At 42.5% G+C, this 17,327-nt stretch overlaps 2 protein-coding genes across 3 annotated transcripts in view; one reads left to right on the top strand and one right to left on the bottom strand.

The window, feature by feature from the left end:
* Positions 1–17,327, top strand: part of dus1l (dihydrouridine synthase 1-like (S. cerevisiae)) — a 51,810-nt gene that overhangs the window by 2,640 nt on the left and 31,843 nt on the right. For both annotated transcript variants that reach the window (XR_007447794.1, XM_049560242.1), the window contains exons 2-3: positions 15,338–15,588; positions 15,763–15,871. Coding sequence is in view for 1 of the 2 variants with exons in the window: in XM_049560242.1 (XP_049416199.1) it covers positions 15,352–15,588; positions 15,763–15,871 (346 nt within the window). In the remaining variant the exon portion in view is untranslated. The remainder of the gene's footprint in view (positions 1–15,337; positions 15,589–15,762; positions 15,872–17,327) is intronic.
* On the bottom strand, positions 1,305–11,207 carry LOC125878872 (E3 SUMO-protein ligase ZBED1-like). The gene is made up of 2 exons (XM_049560338.1): positions 7,520–11,207; positions 1,305–2,455 (listed from the first exon to the last, which is right to left on the bottom strand). Exons 1-2 carry the CDS (start codon positions 7,678–7,680, stop codon positions 1,930–1,932), a joined length of 687 nt encoding a protein of 228 aa, XP_049416295.1. The 5' UTR covers positions 7,681–11,207; the 3' UTR covers positions 1,305–1,929.

Raw genomic sequence — 17,327 nt, 5'->3', positions numbered from 1 at the left:
ACCTGTGTGTGAGGCAGTGCGGCACACCGCCGTGCGCGATACAGAGAGCAGAGGAGAATTGTTAACACGTGACCGTGTAGAGACAGAAGTGACACGATGACAGAACACCATAAATAGTATATTGTTATGTTATTATATGAAGCGTCCGTCACGCAAAATAGTATCAATGGGGGCTGTGGGCAGGACATTGTTACACAGCGTGTGCTTGTGACTTCAGCCAGAGAGACCGCTGCATCAGAGCAGAAGAGCACGTTTTATAATACATTTATTTTATCAATTAGTTATTAACTTTTACTATTTTTAGCAACTTGACCGATCGGGCAAGTGAGTTGTTAGTTTACATGCCCGACCGTGAGTTTTACTTGTCCCGGGCAATCGGGCAGTCCATATTGTTGAGCCCTGGGATTCTTTATTCTTTGGGTATTACGTAGATAGGAGATTGGAGCGAGAGGTGATGTCAGCTCTGTGCATGGCTGTCTGGATAGAGCTGGAGGCATATCCTTTTTCCATGAACTGAGAAGCCATGATGTTTTTTTTTTTTTGGAATTAAAGTCCTCAGGGTCCAAACAGTTGCATTTGAACCTCAAAAACTGCCCAACTGGGATGTTATCTTTCAAGTGTTTAGGATGATTGCTAGAAGCATACAATATTGAATTGCGTTCCATCTCCTTTCGAAAAATAGAAGTGTGAATAGTTTCAGTTTGCTCTTTGTGTATAGTTAAATCCAAATAGTTGATTTTAGCAGTGCTTTATTCACAGGTGAATTTCAAGAAACTTGAACTGTTATTGAGGTATGACACAAAGTTAATTAATTGTCCCTGTGTCCCATCCCAAAACAACAGGATGTCATCAATGTACCATTTGTATAATTTTATTTTTGAGTGATATGGATTATTGTTGGGGTCATTTACAACAGTTTCTTCCCATCTTCCCACAACCAATCCAGCCACAGAAGGTGCTGTTGCTGTCCCCATTGCAGTCCCAGCTTGTTGGAGGTACCAGTTGGATTCATATTGCATATAGTTGCGACTCAGAACTAGATGTAACAGTTCTAATAGGAATCATTGGGAGGATTTTGTGATGTTTCTCTCTTGGATAAGTAGTAGGCAGCAGCATCCAAAGTCTCCTTATGAGGAATGCAACCATGTAAGTTTTCAACATCCAGGGAAACCAATATTGTGTCTGAATTCAATGTAAACTCACTCAGACAATTCAGCACATCTTTGGTGTCTTCAAGGTAAGCAGGTAGATCTTTTATGAACTCCTTCAGAAAAAAGTCCACATATTTTGATAATGGTTCAGTAACAGTGCTTGCTGAATTGTCTGAGTGATTGTCAGAAAAGCAGGAAATCAGGAACAGGAAAAATCCCATCCTGAAAACAAATATGCAACTGTAAGGGTTTCAAATTGATTGTCAATATTTATTAATTCCAAGACAGTGTATATTGCACTAGTATTTCTGTTTAACACTGTCAAAAAACAAAAATACCTGTCTTATCTGAACAGCACAGATACGTAGACACTACTATGTAGCAACACAGTTTTCAAGTGTCAAATATGAAATAAAGTGTAAACTCTACACTGCCCCTCTCCAGATAAAATACAAACAAAGGGCTGCTTCATCTGATCACAAATTAAGTACACTGGCTCTTGTAGCATCAACAAATCAAGGTTTTCTTTTCAAATGTCAAATATCTGAAATAAAATAAAAGTGCAATAAGTGTAAACATCTTACACACACATTATCAATAAAGCAATGTGCATCTGAACAGCACAAATCAAGTACAGTATGAGGTATGGCACTGAATGGTGACCTGGACTAAGCTTAACACCAGAGTCTGTGTAACTATTCTTCAAAAGAAAACAATAACAAGTAAATGACACTCCAAAAAGTTAACACTGAGGGAGTGATCTAGTGTTTCACAAATCTCACTTAAACATTGGCAGGTTCTTTTTGAGGAATATGAGCACTTCTGCTCTCTCTGCTGTCAGACGATTCCTCTTTGCATCCACGATATTGGATACCGTGCTAAACAGTCTTTCACTCTCCACACTAGTTGAAGGGGCACTCAGGAACTTTACCGCAACAGCAGCAAGGAGAGGAAAGCCAGCATGGTTGTTTGCCCAGTACTGGAAAGGACTGTCTTTCTCACCCATCGTTGGTTCTCTCAAATACATTTGCATTTGGGTAACCACTACCTGGGTACCCCCTGTAGCAGGTTCATCATGCTCCTCCAGAATTCTGTTATACAGACTGCTGAAGCTACTCTTACTTGTGCTTGGAGGAGAACCAGTGCTTGGACCAGCTTCCATGCGAGCGACCTTTTCTGCTGGCTCTGCCTCCATTGCCCCTGAGTCATCAGCTGATGCCCTGAGCAGTGCTTCCTCCATCTTCTCAAGCTGTCGTGTCAGGAGAGCCTTCGCACCCCTGGCAGTTTCTTCACCTGTAAAGAATCTGACACAAAAATGAAATAGGTTGAGTACAACTTATTTGTTGCTGCCACAAGAACCCTGCCTGCACGCATGCACACAGCCACACAGCCACAGCCACAGCCACAGCCACACACACACACACACACACACACACACACACACACCTCCCCCTTATCCAATTCGTTAGAGGCTACATTAACAAATATCCACTTTAAAGCTGAAAAAAATCAACATGTAGTTTTGGTTTAGCAGGATTTAACTTTTTCAGTTTAAAACTTGGCCAACATTAATAAATAATACAGCTTGGAGGAGCGTGCTTGTCATTGTTTTGATGCCACTGTCAGTACTGTTCTCCTCAGCGAGCAGGCGTTTTAAAATGGTGACAGCTGGGATTACATCGGCTGCAGAGGAGGTCCCTGAGCTGATTTTCCTGGTTAACTCCTCGAAGGGTTCCAGCACCGTCACTGTTTTTTCCAGCAAAGCCCACTCGTTGGCTGACAGTGTTGCCGGCAAGTTGTAGTCAGAAGCATATGCACAGAGGGATCGCTTCTCTTTAAGAAGGCTCTTGATCATATAGAAGGAGCTGTTCCATCTTGTTTGAACATCTTGGACAAGACGAGTTGGGGTGGATGTGGTTCCCACACCTTGCATTTCACGCTGCAGGTCCTCCAAGCGAGACAGTGCGAGTTGTGAATGCTTGAAATGGGCCACTATCTTCCTGCTGTTAGCTAATGCATCACTAACGCTGCGTTGTGACATTAGCCCCTCGTGCACAACGAGCTGCAGCGTGTGAGCAAAACAGCCCAGACTAGGGACTGCCATGTCTTCCATCGCAGCCTTCATATTACTTGCATTGTCACGTAAAATGACATGCACTTTTTCCAGAGGGATCTCCCAGTGATTTAACATCTCTGTAATGGCAGAGATGCGATTGTAGCTCGGTTGTGTGAACCCCTGCATTTTTTTTCACCTGAAGCACCGCACTCTTTAGGCCATGTGTATCCGAGTCAACCCAGTGCACTGTGAGGGTTTTCGGCGACATTGGGCAGACATCTGACGTCCAAATATCTGTAGTAAAGCTCAGGGCTGATACTCCTTTTTAACTTCTTAGCAAACTTGGTTGACACTCGGTAAAGTTCAGGTAGCGCAGTCTCTGATAAATATCTCCTGGATGGTAAACTATACCTTGGCTGCAAGTGTTCCATCAGGCTGCGAAATCCTTCGTTTTCCACCACTGATAACGGTTGGTCATCGAGTACAATGAAGTTGAGCAGCTTCTTGGTAATTCCTTTTAGCTTTCACGTCATCTGCTGGAGGTTTACCAAGCTTTTGAAATGACTCCGGAAGTGATTCCTGACAGCTCCTTTTGTCTTTCTGCCCCCCCGGCTAAAAATTCCTCGTGCTCTTTAACGTGGTGCTTTTTCAAATGTTTGATAACATTTGTGGTATTGTACGTGGTGACGGAGCTTCCGCCTCTCGGAGTAACGGCTTTGCAAACATTGCACGTTGCTGTCTTGCTTTGCGGTGTTTCGAGAGTAAAATATGTCCACACAGCGGACATGTTGTGTGGAAAAGTAAGCTAGCCACAGTGCCACTAAAATGCTAGCCTGCTAGCTGGCTACAAACTGTGGAATGGATTTCCTGAATGGAGGCGTGTCTCATAACTGTGTGTCTCTCAGACACTCCTCTGTTCAGGAAATCCATTACACAGTTTGTAGCCAGTCAGCAGACTAGTAGCAGGCAGGAATCACTTGTGGGGTCATTCCAGCAGACAATGTGAAAGCACAGACACGGCTCGTGGATCAGAAATTTCCGCAGGTGATCTGAAATTTCCGATCTGTGAATTACGCCGGTATCGGAACCCGATACCGATACTATATACACATTCTAACCCACTGCAAATATTAGCTGATCTTATGCACAAAAATAAGATTACAAATAAATACAAATAATGACAACCAAATAATGAGAAAATAGTACACACATAATACAAACTAAGAATGGGGGGTGTCCGCTTATATTGCCCACATTACTATGAGTCCCACAGATGGCAGCAGCAGCAGGAGGCATCAGACAGGACCACGGCAGCAGCACAACCACACACGTCACGCTGTCCAGGCACCGCTGTGATATGAGTTAATCTGAGAGACAGTGGAGCACAAAGGCTCCGGAGAAGAAGCCGAGTCAGTGACATCCAGAATGGCCGAGTTAGCAAGATGCACTAATAGAATACGAGAGAGAGAGAAGGAGAGAAGGTGCCCAGTGTATTATAGGGGGTTCCCCCGGCAGACTAGGCCTAAGTCAGCCTAACTAGGGGCTGGTACAGGGCAAGCCTGAGCCAGCCCTAACTATAAGCTTTATCAAAGAGGAAAGTCTTAAGTCTAGTCTTAAATGTGGAGACGGTGTCTGCCTCCCGGACCGTAACAGGAAGATGATTCCACAGGAGAGGAGCCTGATAGCTGAAGGCTCTGGCTCCTGATCTACTTTTGGAGACTTTAGGGACCATGAGTAACCCTGCGTTCTCAGAGCGCAGTGTTCTGGTGGGATAATAAGGCACTATGAGCTCTCTAGGATATGACGGAGCTTGACCATTTAGAGCTTTATAAGTTAACAGTAGGATTTTAAATTCAATTCTGGATTTTACAGGGAGCCAGTACAGAGAAGCTAAAACAGGAGAAATATGATCTTGTTTATTAGTTCCTGTTAGTACATGTGCTGCTGCATTCTGAATTAGCTGGAGAGTTTTTAAGGACTTACTAGAGCTACCTGATAATAGAGAGTTACAGTAATCCAGCCTAGAGGTAACAAAAGCGTGGACCAATTTTTCTGCATCTTTTCGGGTCAGGATAGGCCTAAATTTCTCAGTAGCTTGGTGGTAGCGTCGCTGTTTTCTGAATCAAGTAACTTCTCAGTAGTTAAGCTCTTTTATTGATCACTTAGCGCGGTTGCGTCCACACAAGCTGCATTTCCAAAATCATTTCTGAAGCTCAAACGAGGTGGGGATTTCTGTTATTGACTGAAATAAAACTGTCACTGCTACCACACAGAGTCACTTCCGCATGAACCTGACGGGGGACAGCCTTCCATTCCAAAACCCCGCCGTTCCGAAACCCCACCGTTCCGAACGACCCCCACTCCGAAATTGATTTTCAAGTCCATATCGAGTTTCCTGCATCAAACACTGCCACCCGCTCTCCGGCCGCACTCGCACAATTCTGAAACTTCTTGTACTACAAAAGCTTGAAATGAACGTTCAACTCATTGTTTTTTATTGAAAATATGTCACTGTTTATTATGTCACATTTATTATGTATAATTTCACTAGTAGCAAACACATTTAAAGGAGACGCTTGTCAAGTCTTTTTACGTGCGTCGTCCATGGTGCTGAAATCCCCGCTGCAGCCGCCACTCTCTGCTGACAGCAGACCAGGGGAGGAAAAAAAGGACATTTCTTTGCTCTGTGCTTTCAGAAAATAACCAGGGTTAGGGTAAGAAAGACCAACGGTCTGTACAGCAGTCCAACTGTGTTTGCCAGGGCATATCAGGCTGTGTGATTATGCACAAAGATTGGTTAACGCATTGGAGCAATTTCATACAATTTCGGACATTTAACGTGATAAACTAATTTCAATTCAACATGGTCATTTGCTTAGAGGATTCAGCTGAAGCATAATGAGTGTTATATGTCATTAAGATGAAGTATTGGCTTGTTTTGTGGTTAATAATGCACATAATCCATTTGACCCCATCATGAACGGGATTTATATTCGTTCCTGCAGACAGGCAAAAGGATCAATGCGCAGGCTCCGTTTCCTTTGCGTCCGTCTCGTTCATTCAAACTTTGTAAACACGGTTGGGATTTGTAGGGGACATACATGTGTATGCTGCTCACTATAAAATGTGTTTACTAAAATGTGTTTACTAGCCTCTGGTCAAAACAAATCTCTTTACACTTAAAAAAATACTTGTTTCAAGCAAATTTTCACTTGAAATAAGTATGAAAATCTGCCCATGGGGCAAGTTTTTTTTTTTTTTTGCTTGCAGTAAGAAAAAAAAACTTGCTCCATTGACAGATTTTTTTTTCTACTTATTTCAAGTGAAAATTTTCCTGAAACAAGTGAAAATTGTCTAAAAACAAGTTACTTTGTAGGTGATGAGTTTTATTTCAATTGTAATGAGGTTTGTTTTGACTAGAAATAAATATTCTTGGTAAGATTTTGAGTTTTTGCAGTGTACGTACACATACATACACGCATGTACGTTTTTGACCATGTGACTGTTTGAAGTAGGTCTTCATTCTTGCTGTTGTGGTTTGAGTCGTGTTGGAAGTTAGTTAATCGTTAAAATCCTAACGAGTCCCAATCCTAGTCCCGATCCAGCTTTTTCCACTTCCGATCCGATACCAATATTACAGCCTTGAGTTTTGGCCGATACCGATCCGATCCAAGCGCGTATTATACATATTCACTTATTTTGTTGTGAATCATGTTAGAAAAGGTTTGATCAAGCGATATTACTCTAACAAGAACAACTACTTAATCGGGTTAGTTAGAATGATCCACAGCAGTTGATATGAGAAACTGACCCGTTTATTGTTAACAGGCTTAAATAAAAAAACTTTAAACAAAAAATATAGCTGGTTTGCTTTGGCTCCTTAATAAATAGAAAATAAATCAACACAAGAAATCTTTAAAATGTCTAATATTGAAATTAAAACAGCAGCAAGACTCCACACACTTGTGCTTTGGCCCCCCTAATAAATAAAAAAAAAGATTAACACCACAAGACATTGTTGACATTAAACAAACAATGCAGCCTTTCCTTTTCAGTTATTTTAGTAGTGTCAGTGCCAGCCTGGTGCTGCTGTTTCCTGGGACCAACAGAGGGGACAAAAATATATTGTACAACTGTTTAAACAAGCAATAGTCCATCCATGGCTCCAGTTTCACTAAGTGTGCCCAAAACAATGCCATCAGTGCTCTTTACTTAAACAGTAAGAGTGTAAACCAAATAAAAATATCACTCTCAAAAAACCAGAGCAGAAAACAAATAGTCAGTTAACTAAATTGACCGCTACTCTTCCTACCCTCCGTGCGTGTCTGCCGTCTGCATGCTGGCCTGGTGGATTGATAGTAAGAGCTGGAGCGGATCACTGGAATGGACTGCTTTACTCGCGGAGCGCTGGGCTGGTTGGAAAACCTGAATCGGACTCCGTGAAAAACTGGATAGGAGTTCTTGGATCTGCATTTTTCCACGCAATCTGAATATTGGATCGGGACATCCCTAGTTAGTGACACTGAACTAAACGAGCAGGACTGACATAGAGTAGGATTGGTGAGTTGGCGGTTCCGGGACAAGTGAATTGTTTGGTCGACTGCTGATGGTGTGAGATCTAATAGGCCTGTTTCCACTGAAGAAGTTCCTGGTAGTATTTGGGGGGCAGGAACTACTACAGGAACATCCTCTCGCTCGGCCCTCTCAACCGCCGTGTCTCCACTGAGAGAGCGGAGTAGGAGGAAGGTTCTTGTTAAGTTACCGGGCTCGCTCTGTATGTGACGTAATTGCTGCACGACCATTTTGACCAGGGCAATGTAGGGGCGTAGGGACGCCGTTAGCCGTTAGCGGTGTCTGTAATAACTCCGGTCACGGTCCATGAAAAAAATATTTTTTCCAGCGGACGTCTTAGTTACAACATGATTGAGCTAACTGGAATAGTTTCATGTTGTATCCAACAACGGGAGGCTTTTAACAGATGACGTCCTGATGTTAGCTTTGCTGCTGCTGTTAGCTGTCCCTGTCCCTTTCTAGACATCGTGATTTCCCAAAACTGAATAAATACCACACTTAGCAACACAAAACTGCTTTGCTTGCTCAATCATGTTGTAACTAAGATATCCGCTGGAAAAAATATTTTTTTCACAGACCGGTTATTGAGTTTGTTTATATGGTGGTGGAAGCTATGAACAAGCTAACTCTCGTCTGCTGAGTTTTAAAAATGCCAGCTATTTTGTTGCTTTCTGTTGACATCACATCCCCCCTTGAGTATATCCAATCAGCACCAAGTAACCCCCAGGCCCCAGCCAGGAGTTTTTCGGGGCCGTTCTGAGTACCTACTCCCAGGCAGGGACTTGTTTAGCCCCTGTAAAAGTTCCGGAACTCTGTCCTTTGGGGGTGGTTCCTGCGGTGGAGACACGCAGCAATGGCCCCGGCCCCGTAAAATTACCCCAAAGTTCCTGCAGTGGAAACGGGCCTAATGTTTTCAATTTTTTCAGTGAAAAATGAGTTTAGGTGATGCATGTAAATTTATATTGGTGGGGGCGCAAACAATTCGGTCGAGTGTTTGAAACAGCACTTTAGAGTTTTGAGCATTCTGGGAGATCAAGTTGGAGAAAAAAGTTGCTTGTGCATCTTTAATGCAGCATTGTAATTATTCATTAGGCTTTTCAAATGCTCATAGTGAACTTGAAGTTTGCAGGACTTCCATTTACCCTCTATTTTGCGTACCTCTCTTTTTAAGGAGCGGGTATGGTTATTAAACCATGGAGAGACTGAGGAAGTGATTTTGGTTCTGGTTTTGACTGGGGCTACTGAGTCCATTGTATTCAGGCAGAGGTCATTGAAGGAATTCACCAGGAGGTTGGTATCATGCAAGAGAGGTAGTTTGGAAGAGAGGCACGAAAAAGCATGTGAAAATTTAGCTGCTGTTGAGTTAATGATGCGAGAGCGGGTGGGGGCAGGTGAGACTTTAGGTGAAGGAGAGGAGTACAAGTTTAAAACAATACTAAAATGATTGGATATACAGATGTTAAGTTCCACATTATCAATCTTCAGACCATATGAAATAACAAGATCTAAGATATGGCCCTTCTCATGGGTGGGCCCTGTGGAATGTAAAACAAAATTAAACGATTCTAAAAGATTAAGAAATTCCCCCGCAAGAGCATCACCAGGACAACAAACATGAATGTTGAAGTCACCGATTATGCAGACCCGGTCATAATTAGGTAAAAGCAGAGAGAGCAGGTCAGAGAATTCAGAGACAAAAGTGCCATTGGGCTTCGGAGGGCGGTAAATTAAAAGGAATAAAATCGGCTGGTGCTTATTAACACAAAATGTTGAGTTTTCGAAGGAGGAGAATTCCCCACAGGGAACAGGCTTATTAAAGAAATTGTCTCTGTAGATGACAGCGACCCCTCCGCCGCGGCCAGATAGCTGGGGCTTCTGCATATATAAGAATGCTGGAGGTGTAGCTTCATTCAGGGTGTTGTATTCATCTGGTTTTGACCATGTTTCGTGTCAAGTGGGCCGAACCCGAGCAAAGTTGCTCAATTTTTCATTTGTTATTATGTAGTTTGTTATGGAGTCCGTGATTTCCCTGTGACACTTACAAATGTTTGCGTAACATTTTTATAAAAGAGGCAACTCTGCAAAAGTCAAAAATAATAAATCAATAATAAATGAAATAAAACAAGGGTACATGTTTTTCCAGTTCACCAATCCCCAACCTCCCCAGAGTAATGGTGACAAAAAAAACTAGGGATGCATTGAACATTTCACAAAATTAGAATAGTGGTGTGCAGCCCTAATCGTCTCGGTCTTCATGGGCTGTCAGGTCTGCGCCATTCATGTCACATCACATCTGTCTTTTGCCATTTTCTGAATGAATAGAAGAAGAGCAGAGAGGAGACTATTGTTTAGTTTGATAATGATATTACATTACATGATAAATGTCACAACTAGAAGCCTGTTCATAATGTGCATGAAACAGTTTAGGCCATCAGCTAGGTTGATTAAATAAATAACTATGCTTACCTTAAAGTTCAAGCTCCAGCTCTGAGTCACTGTCTGAGTCTGCTGCATCCTGCTGGGCAGGGGCAGTCCTTTTACGGTACAGATTTGATGTTGTCATGGAGCGCAGCATCATGGTTGTTGGCTTAATATTGGCACATCCACCTGCCATCTTCACACACTCTGATGTGTGCATGAGCCCGTTAAGCGTGTCTGTGATGAGTCGGTTTCGTGGTTTTGTTTTGATTAGATTCACTTTGGAAAACACACGCTCACAAGATGCATTTGAATGAGGAAAGACAAGCGCATCAAGGGCAAACTCCCCCAGTTCCCTGAACACCCTTCTTGCACCAAAGTGGAGAGATGGTGCCAGAATTCATCCGCAGTCACTGTCTTAGTGTCTTCATCAAGGGTCACAAGAGGCAATCTCCTTCACTGGTCATCGATGGCTTGGAGACAGTCAGCATCTGTCAATTCAATCAGACGTGGCAATACTCTCATGAGTAGAAGCAGGGAGGGATACTCTGCTCAAGCTCTGGCATCAGTCGCAGCGGCAGGAGACAGGCATGCAGTGTGGGTCAAGAGGACATCATCAAAGTGTTTCTTCATTTCTCTGCAGGCAACCCGGAGGAATTTTTTTTGCAGCATCTACAGGTACATTGTGTTGAGTGGTAAAAGCTTTGAGTCATCATGGAAATTGATCTGACTCAGGTAGGGTTGGGTTGGTTCTCGGTAATACCAATTTGGTTCGGTACTCCGTATTGGACCGGGGTTTTTTTTTTTTTTTTTTTTTCTCTTTGGGACCGACCAGACCGCATATGTCATTGTACAGCCTGTAGGCCCAAACATACTCGGGCGGAACATACGCGGAGCGGACTCCGCGTACGTTCCGCGTATGCGGAGTCCGCAAAAATCTGGTATTACCGACTTGATGTGGTTTTTCACAAAAACCGGACCGTTTTTTTTTTTTTTTTCCCCCCCCTCATACCGACCCAACCCTAGACTCAGGGCTGTGTGTACAACATAGTCCCTTTGCATGAAGGTCAGTAGGAGATCTTTAAAGGTTTTGCACATCTTGCTCCTCAGTGATGTAATAACCACGTTTTCACTCTGGAAATATTGATTAAGGTCTGTGAACTCTGGCAGAGCCCACTCCAGAAAGTGGTAATACAGCCGGAGAGACTCATCTTTGAGTGCATGATAGATATTCTCTGCAGCATTCAATCTGGCATCAAGCCACTGGTCAGAGAAAAAAAGCCGGAGGGCTTCCCACTGGGTGGACACCCTTTTAACAACTTCATTAAGCGACAGCCAGTGAGGAGTGACGGATGCAGTGCTGCACGGTGATCCCTGGCAAATCGTTTCTGAGATGACTGGAGACAGAACTGTGTCGTCCCATCCAGGGATGCACCGATCCACATTTTTTCACTTCTGATCCGATTCCGATACCTGAATTTGGATATCTGCTGATACCGATACTATTCCGATACCAGAGCTCTGTTTGCTTTAATATTATTATCATTATTGTTGATTTTATATGAGGCTGTAATAAACTCCTCTCTACAGGCAAGTATGATATGTACGTATGTATGCAGGTATGTATGTCCCAGAGGGCAACTTGAGGTAAGTATAAGGTCAGAAAAGCAGGAAATTCTGTTCACAGGAAAAATCCCATCCTGATAACAAATAGCTGTAAGGGTTTCAAATTGATTGTCAATATTTATTAAATTCCCAGACAGTGTTAAACTACTAGTGCAATATACACTATCAAAAAAAAAAAAGTACCTGTCATATTAATCTGAACAGCACAGATACAAATCAAGTAGACACTACTATGTAGTAGTGTTGTCACGGTACCAAAATTGGGACCCACGGTATGATACCAGTGAAAGTATCATGGTTCGGAGTAGTATCATGACAGCAAAAATGAGGCAGATGTGCCTTTTGTCATTTATAAAAAGATAAATCACTTTTCTATAATACATCAATGATGTTTCAATGGAATAAATTACTTATTGACTTATTCATACTTCAAAAATGGCATCAATAAGTGATTAACATAGGGGGGATCAAAATAAAATAAATAAATGAAATAAAATCAACCAGCCACCCTCCTCCCCTGACAGTCCCTTCATAAGTAACGAACAGTCCCTAAAGTGCAGTGAGGTTTGTGAACCATTACCTGCCACAGAGAGAGAAATGTGAACAGCTCGTTTCTCCTCTGACACGTCACATACCTGTGTACCGCCACAGTTCGGCTGTTCAGGTACTTTTGGGCAGTCATGATGCCAAGAAGAGGACATTATTGGATCTGGAGTTGGACTTCTCTGTCGCCGGTAAGCCGTTCTTGCGCTGCGCAGCACTATGAGCCTTCGCTGTATTGAACAGGAATACATTCCCGTCTGTGTCTGTGACCCCCGTTCAACCCACAACCGACAGGATTTGCCTTTAGTTTCTGCTGCTGATTGAAATCTGTATTTGCACAGCGTGCTGAATGATTTATTTTGCGCGCACAAAACTATTTTAAGTCGCAAATGCCAGTAAAATGCCCGCACTGTAGAGCTCTGTAGTGGAAAACAAATCACTGTAGCATAATCTAACCTACAAGTAAAAATAAATTAATAATAACTTTCATTGCTTAAAGATACTCAATAGCTCAGTTCATACCTGAAATGTCTCTGGATACAAACCACTGCATCAAGTGCCGGTGCATCAAGGAGGGACGGAGGGGAAGAACGAAGGAAGGGGTCAATTTGATCTGGGAGGACAACAGGAGGGTTATTTTCATTTGTTCGTTGTGTTGTATGTTTAATATTCTCACTTTAAGTGGTCACAGGTCCGTGTGACGTTAACTACCTCAGTGTGTGCTTGAAATTACTACTGAGAGGTATGCACTTTATTTTCTTGATCTCTTATTTTCTTGATCTTGATCTCTTGATGCACTTGGTCTTGGCTCGTTTCAACAAATGCTAGTTTTCACTTTTCAGTTAGTGACAGACCGTGACTCATACAGGCTAGGTTAGCCTACTACAGTACAGTAGTAGTATACAAATGCAGCATTTCAAGTCAACATTGTCAGCTGTAGGCTGCAAACAAAAAAAACCTGTCATGTTTTGTGAAAAGCATTTATGCACGTATGCCTTTAATGCACTGTTTCAACAATAAATTCATATTTTTTTACCCACGTCTTTGATTCAATTTCAATTTCCTGTTACTGAGTTTGAGTTTATCTATATAGTGTAACTGAACCATTCACTTTTCAGTCTAATCTTGAACACTTAAAATCTTACAGTAAATGATGTGTGTGTATCGCGATGCGCATCGAATCATATCGTATTGTGACCTGTGTATCGTGATGCATATCGTATCTTGACCTGTGTATCGTATCATATCGTGAAATCCAAGAAGATATACAGCCCTAGTGTTGCCACTAGATTTTTTTTTCTTTTTCCTTATGTCTTTTAGACTTGCTGTGGTTTTTTAAAACTGTCATTTCGGCCACCAGCTCAATGTTACAACAACGACAGAGGGCTTTACCGTCGGAGCCTGCAACAGGTTTCAGCCATCCGGCAAAATTGGCCTGGCTTTCCCACTCTTTCCTATATGTTTGTGAGCAATGCTGTTTACTCATGCTCATTGTTATATTTATATTTATACTTATTTATTTATACTTATTTATTTATTATAGGTATCTTTTCTACCAAAATGTAAATTTATAGATTATATTTTATTGTTTTGTATAGAGGTGCACAGAGGATGGTAAAAATCATGACTACAAAGTCAGGTGGAATATTCTGTATTTTTAGATTTTAAATGTTCAGAAACTCAATTGCAGGATGATTTCACCATTCATGGCTGTTACTATAACTAATATATTTCCATAGGCTACAAGGTACTGAAATTTATACATATTGTTTACATCGATTTAGAGTTAGCTTGTTTTCAGCTTGGCATTCTGTATCTTGGATCGAGTGTGCACCAACTCACAAAACCCCCGTTTTTCGACCGTGTAAATTGGAGCCTTATCTTTCCAGATGTGTGTTGCAACAGCAGTAGTTATCTGCTTCCATCTTCGGGAGTCTTTGCTGTATGGTGTGCCACGGGTAAAAGCCTCTTGTAACGTCTGAGTCTTTGGTTTTTTTGTAATATCGTCAACGTTACTCGACTGTGCTTTTGCAGCTTTCAAATGTTGACTCTCTCGGTTCTCTTTCTTGTGATTCTTGCGTAGGTGATAAAATAGGTTGGGAGTGTTTGAGTACGTTGTTGGGACCGGGCTGCAGCATACTTTACAAACTATGGTTTTCTGGTCCGTGTCTGTCTTTTTAAATCTGAACCACATCCACACGATTGAAGTAGCCCCTTTTTTATGTACAAGCTCCTCGTCCTGTTGTGTTGGCTGGTCCTCGTTGTCACCTTGTTGTCTCTGGGAATTACCCCGTTCTGTGTCATGTCCATTTTCGTCTTCCTCCATGTTTGTTTCTGCTAAGCAGCGTGCTCAGCCGTGTTGCATGCCTGTGCCTGTGCCTGCGCCTGCGCATGCCGTGTGGAAGAACGTAAAGCGTCATGACGTAAAATGTTGCCGTAAAGCGCGTACTAGTGTGCGTGCATATTAGACGGAATACATTTTCTATCGTCCAGACGATGTATGTTAGATTTTACCTTTGGAAAATCTACCTTTGGTGGCTCCATTTTCTCAGATGTGCTGTCAGCCTGTCACTCAATCCTCTGCACGTAACAGTCTTCAGTATCACCTCAGATCAGAACACTGATCTGAGGTGATACTGTATTTCCCATGCCTTTTTAAGCAACTCGAGTCCCACAACGAGGCAGTCGTGATTTCAGAGAAACAGACCCTCATTTGTCTTTGGTCATGTGATATTCTGAAAAACGATATGGGCCTTTACACAGGCTTCATTTGGACACGGCCACTTTGCTCGACACAGGCCTCAGGACTTCAGTATCAGAGGTAACATCACTACTATTGGGTGCTACATCAAAATCTGAACGTCTTTCCCCCTTCGTTTCATAGAGTAACTCTCTTAATTTGTCCACTCTCCGTTGTGTTTACCAGTTTATTCGCAGGGTTTTTAATTAATTGTTGTCCTTCCTGGTCTAGTGAAAACAACTTTAATGGCCAAGCTCCAGGGCTTTGAGTTCTGGAAGAAGACCCTGAAAGGAGCACGCTTTGTGGTGGCACCCATGGTGGACCAGAGCGAGCTGGCTTGGCGCCTGCTGAGTCGCCGACATGGTGCTCAGCTCTGCTACACCCCCATGCTGCATGCCCAGGTGTTTGTTCGCGATGCCAACTACAGGAGAGAAAACCTCTACAATGAGGTGTGTGAAGAGGACAGACCTCTCATCACACAGGTGAGGTCATCTACATGTTGGTAATGATGGTAGACTGGAACATTTCCAGGCATGTTGATTTTCCTGTGCAGTCGCCACGGGTTGGTCACCAGGTGCTTTATGTATTTGTTCTTACAAAACATTGTTCCTCATATAATTCCAGTAAATCACAGTGTTGCATTCCCTCTGTGTCAGTTTTGTGCCAATGATCCAGAGGTATTCCTTCAGGCGGCCCTGTTGGCCCAGGACTACTGCGATGCCATTGACCTCAACCTGGGCTGTCCACAAATGATCGCTAAGAGAGGTACACACACTTCTGACAGGAATTAAGCCCCAAATTCTGACTTACGTGATGCCCAGTGGTTGTATCAGGAATACACTAGCCCCTTTTAGACAGCCTCTTCAAGGCGGGAATTTCACACCTTTATGCCACTAGGCTTGGGCGATTGGACGAATATATCGCCAATCGCCCATCGGCTGAGTCCATCACGGTTGGTTTCATTTTTGGCGATTTTTTTGGCGATTTTTGTCATTTTATTTTGCTAAATTAATGGTCTGTCTCCACAAAATTTAACTCGGTACATATAGTCCATAATTACTATGTAGAGCACAAATCAAAGTGTGTGAGTATTGGAACTGGCAGCTTAACACTGATTTCCGACGAGTCTTTCACAAAACACGTCAGTGATGGCGGAGCTGAAAGTTACAGCCGGGGTCCACCGGGCACGTCAGTGGCGCGACACGTCTGCAGCGCGAGTCCTGTAGCAGCTCGCCCCCCTGTTAATCAATTACAGCGGCTCCACCGGCAACGGGAGCGGCGCGACCACCCCCGTCTGCCGCACTACAACTCTATATTTTAGGATGCTCTTCTATTTTTGTCATGCTACGCTCCCCTACGCGACCCTCCAGCAGATAAAAACTATATGAAATAGTGTGCTAAACGAGGACAATGTGTTTTTAAATGAATAAACCATTATCAGAGGTGATATGTGATGATTTTTTTTCATGCATTTACCCATGTTTATCTGTGACATTGTGTAAATGTCCGTGGCAGACATTTGAAAGCGAGTAGATGACAAACAGTACAGTAAACTTGTAGATAACTCAAATATATGTAATAACTGGAAAATGCTGAAACTATCATGGCTCAGCAAATGGTAAACAAGACGCTTGACGTGATGCTTACATTTGCAGCCGGTGGAACCCAGCCATAACGTTAATTCATAAACCATATTTGAGAACTACATCAAAAAAGATGTGCAGTTGTGCACCCCGATCGTTATAGTAGGACAGGTATGTTATCCCTATCTCCCACCTGTTTGCTGATTTAGAGGCTGTGAGTGAATGCGTCCTTCTGCAGTCGTCAGATTCTTTTTAAAATGGTGTCGGACAGTCGTCTTCAGCCCGTCTTCACAGCTTATTACTCAGCAAAGATCTCAAGGTGATTTTTTTTTTTTTAATGAGTAAGAGTATAGCCTATAGGCTGTATGTTTCAGTAAAATTTCAATTCAGTAATTTTGACATTAAAGACCACAGTCAGACGATAAGGCGCAGGTAAATTTATTCAAACAGAATAAACAGTTGGTCGGTCCACAAAAGTTACACACTAACAGTAGCCTATGATAACAAATAAGTAAATATAAACGAAGGACATTGGAAAAATAAAGTGCAAAAATCACACAATCACATAAAATAATGATGTCCACTCCCTTTGCGCTGTCTTTATAATAATGCTGTTGCGGACGTGGCAAAAAAAACTG

This window comes from Epinephelus fuscoguttatus, linkage group LG19, assembly GCF_011397635.1.
Source record: "Epinephelus fuscoguttatus linkage group LG19, E.fuscoguttatus.final_Chr_v1".
NCBI classification, from domain to species: Eukaryota; Metazoa; Chordata; class Actinopteri; order Perciformes; family Serranidae; genus Epinephelus; species Epinephelus fuscoguttatus.
Note: the sequence above shows the minus strand (reverse complement) of the source record. Positions and strands in the feature narration are given on the sequence as shown.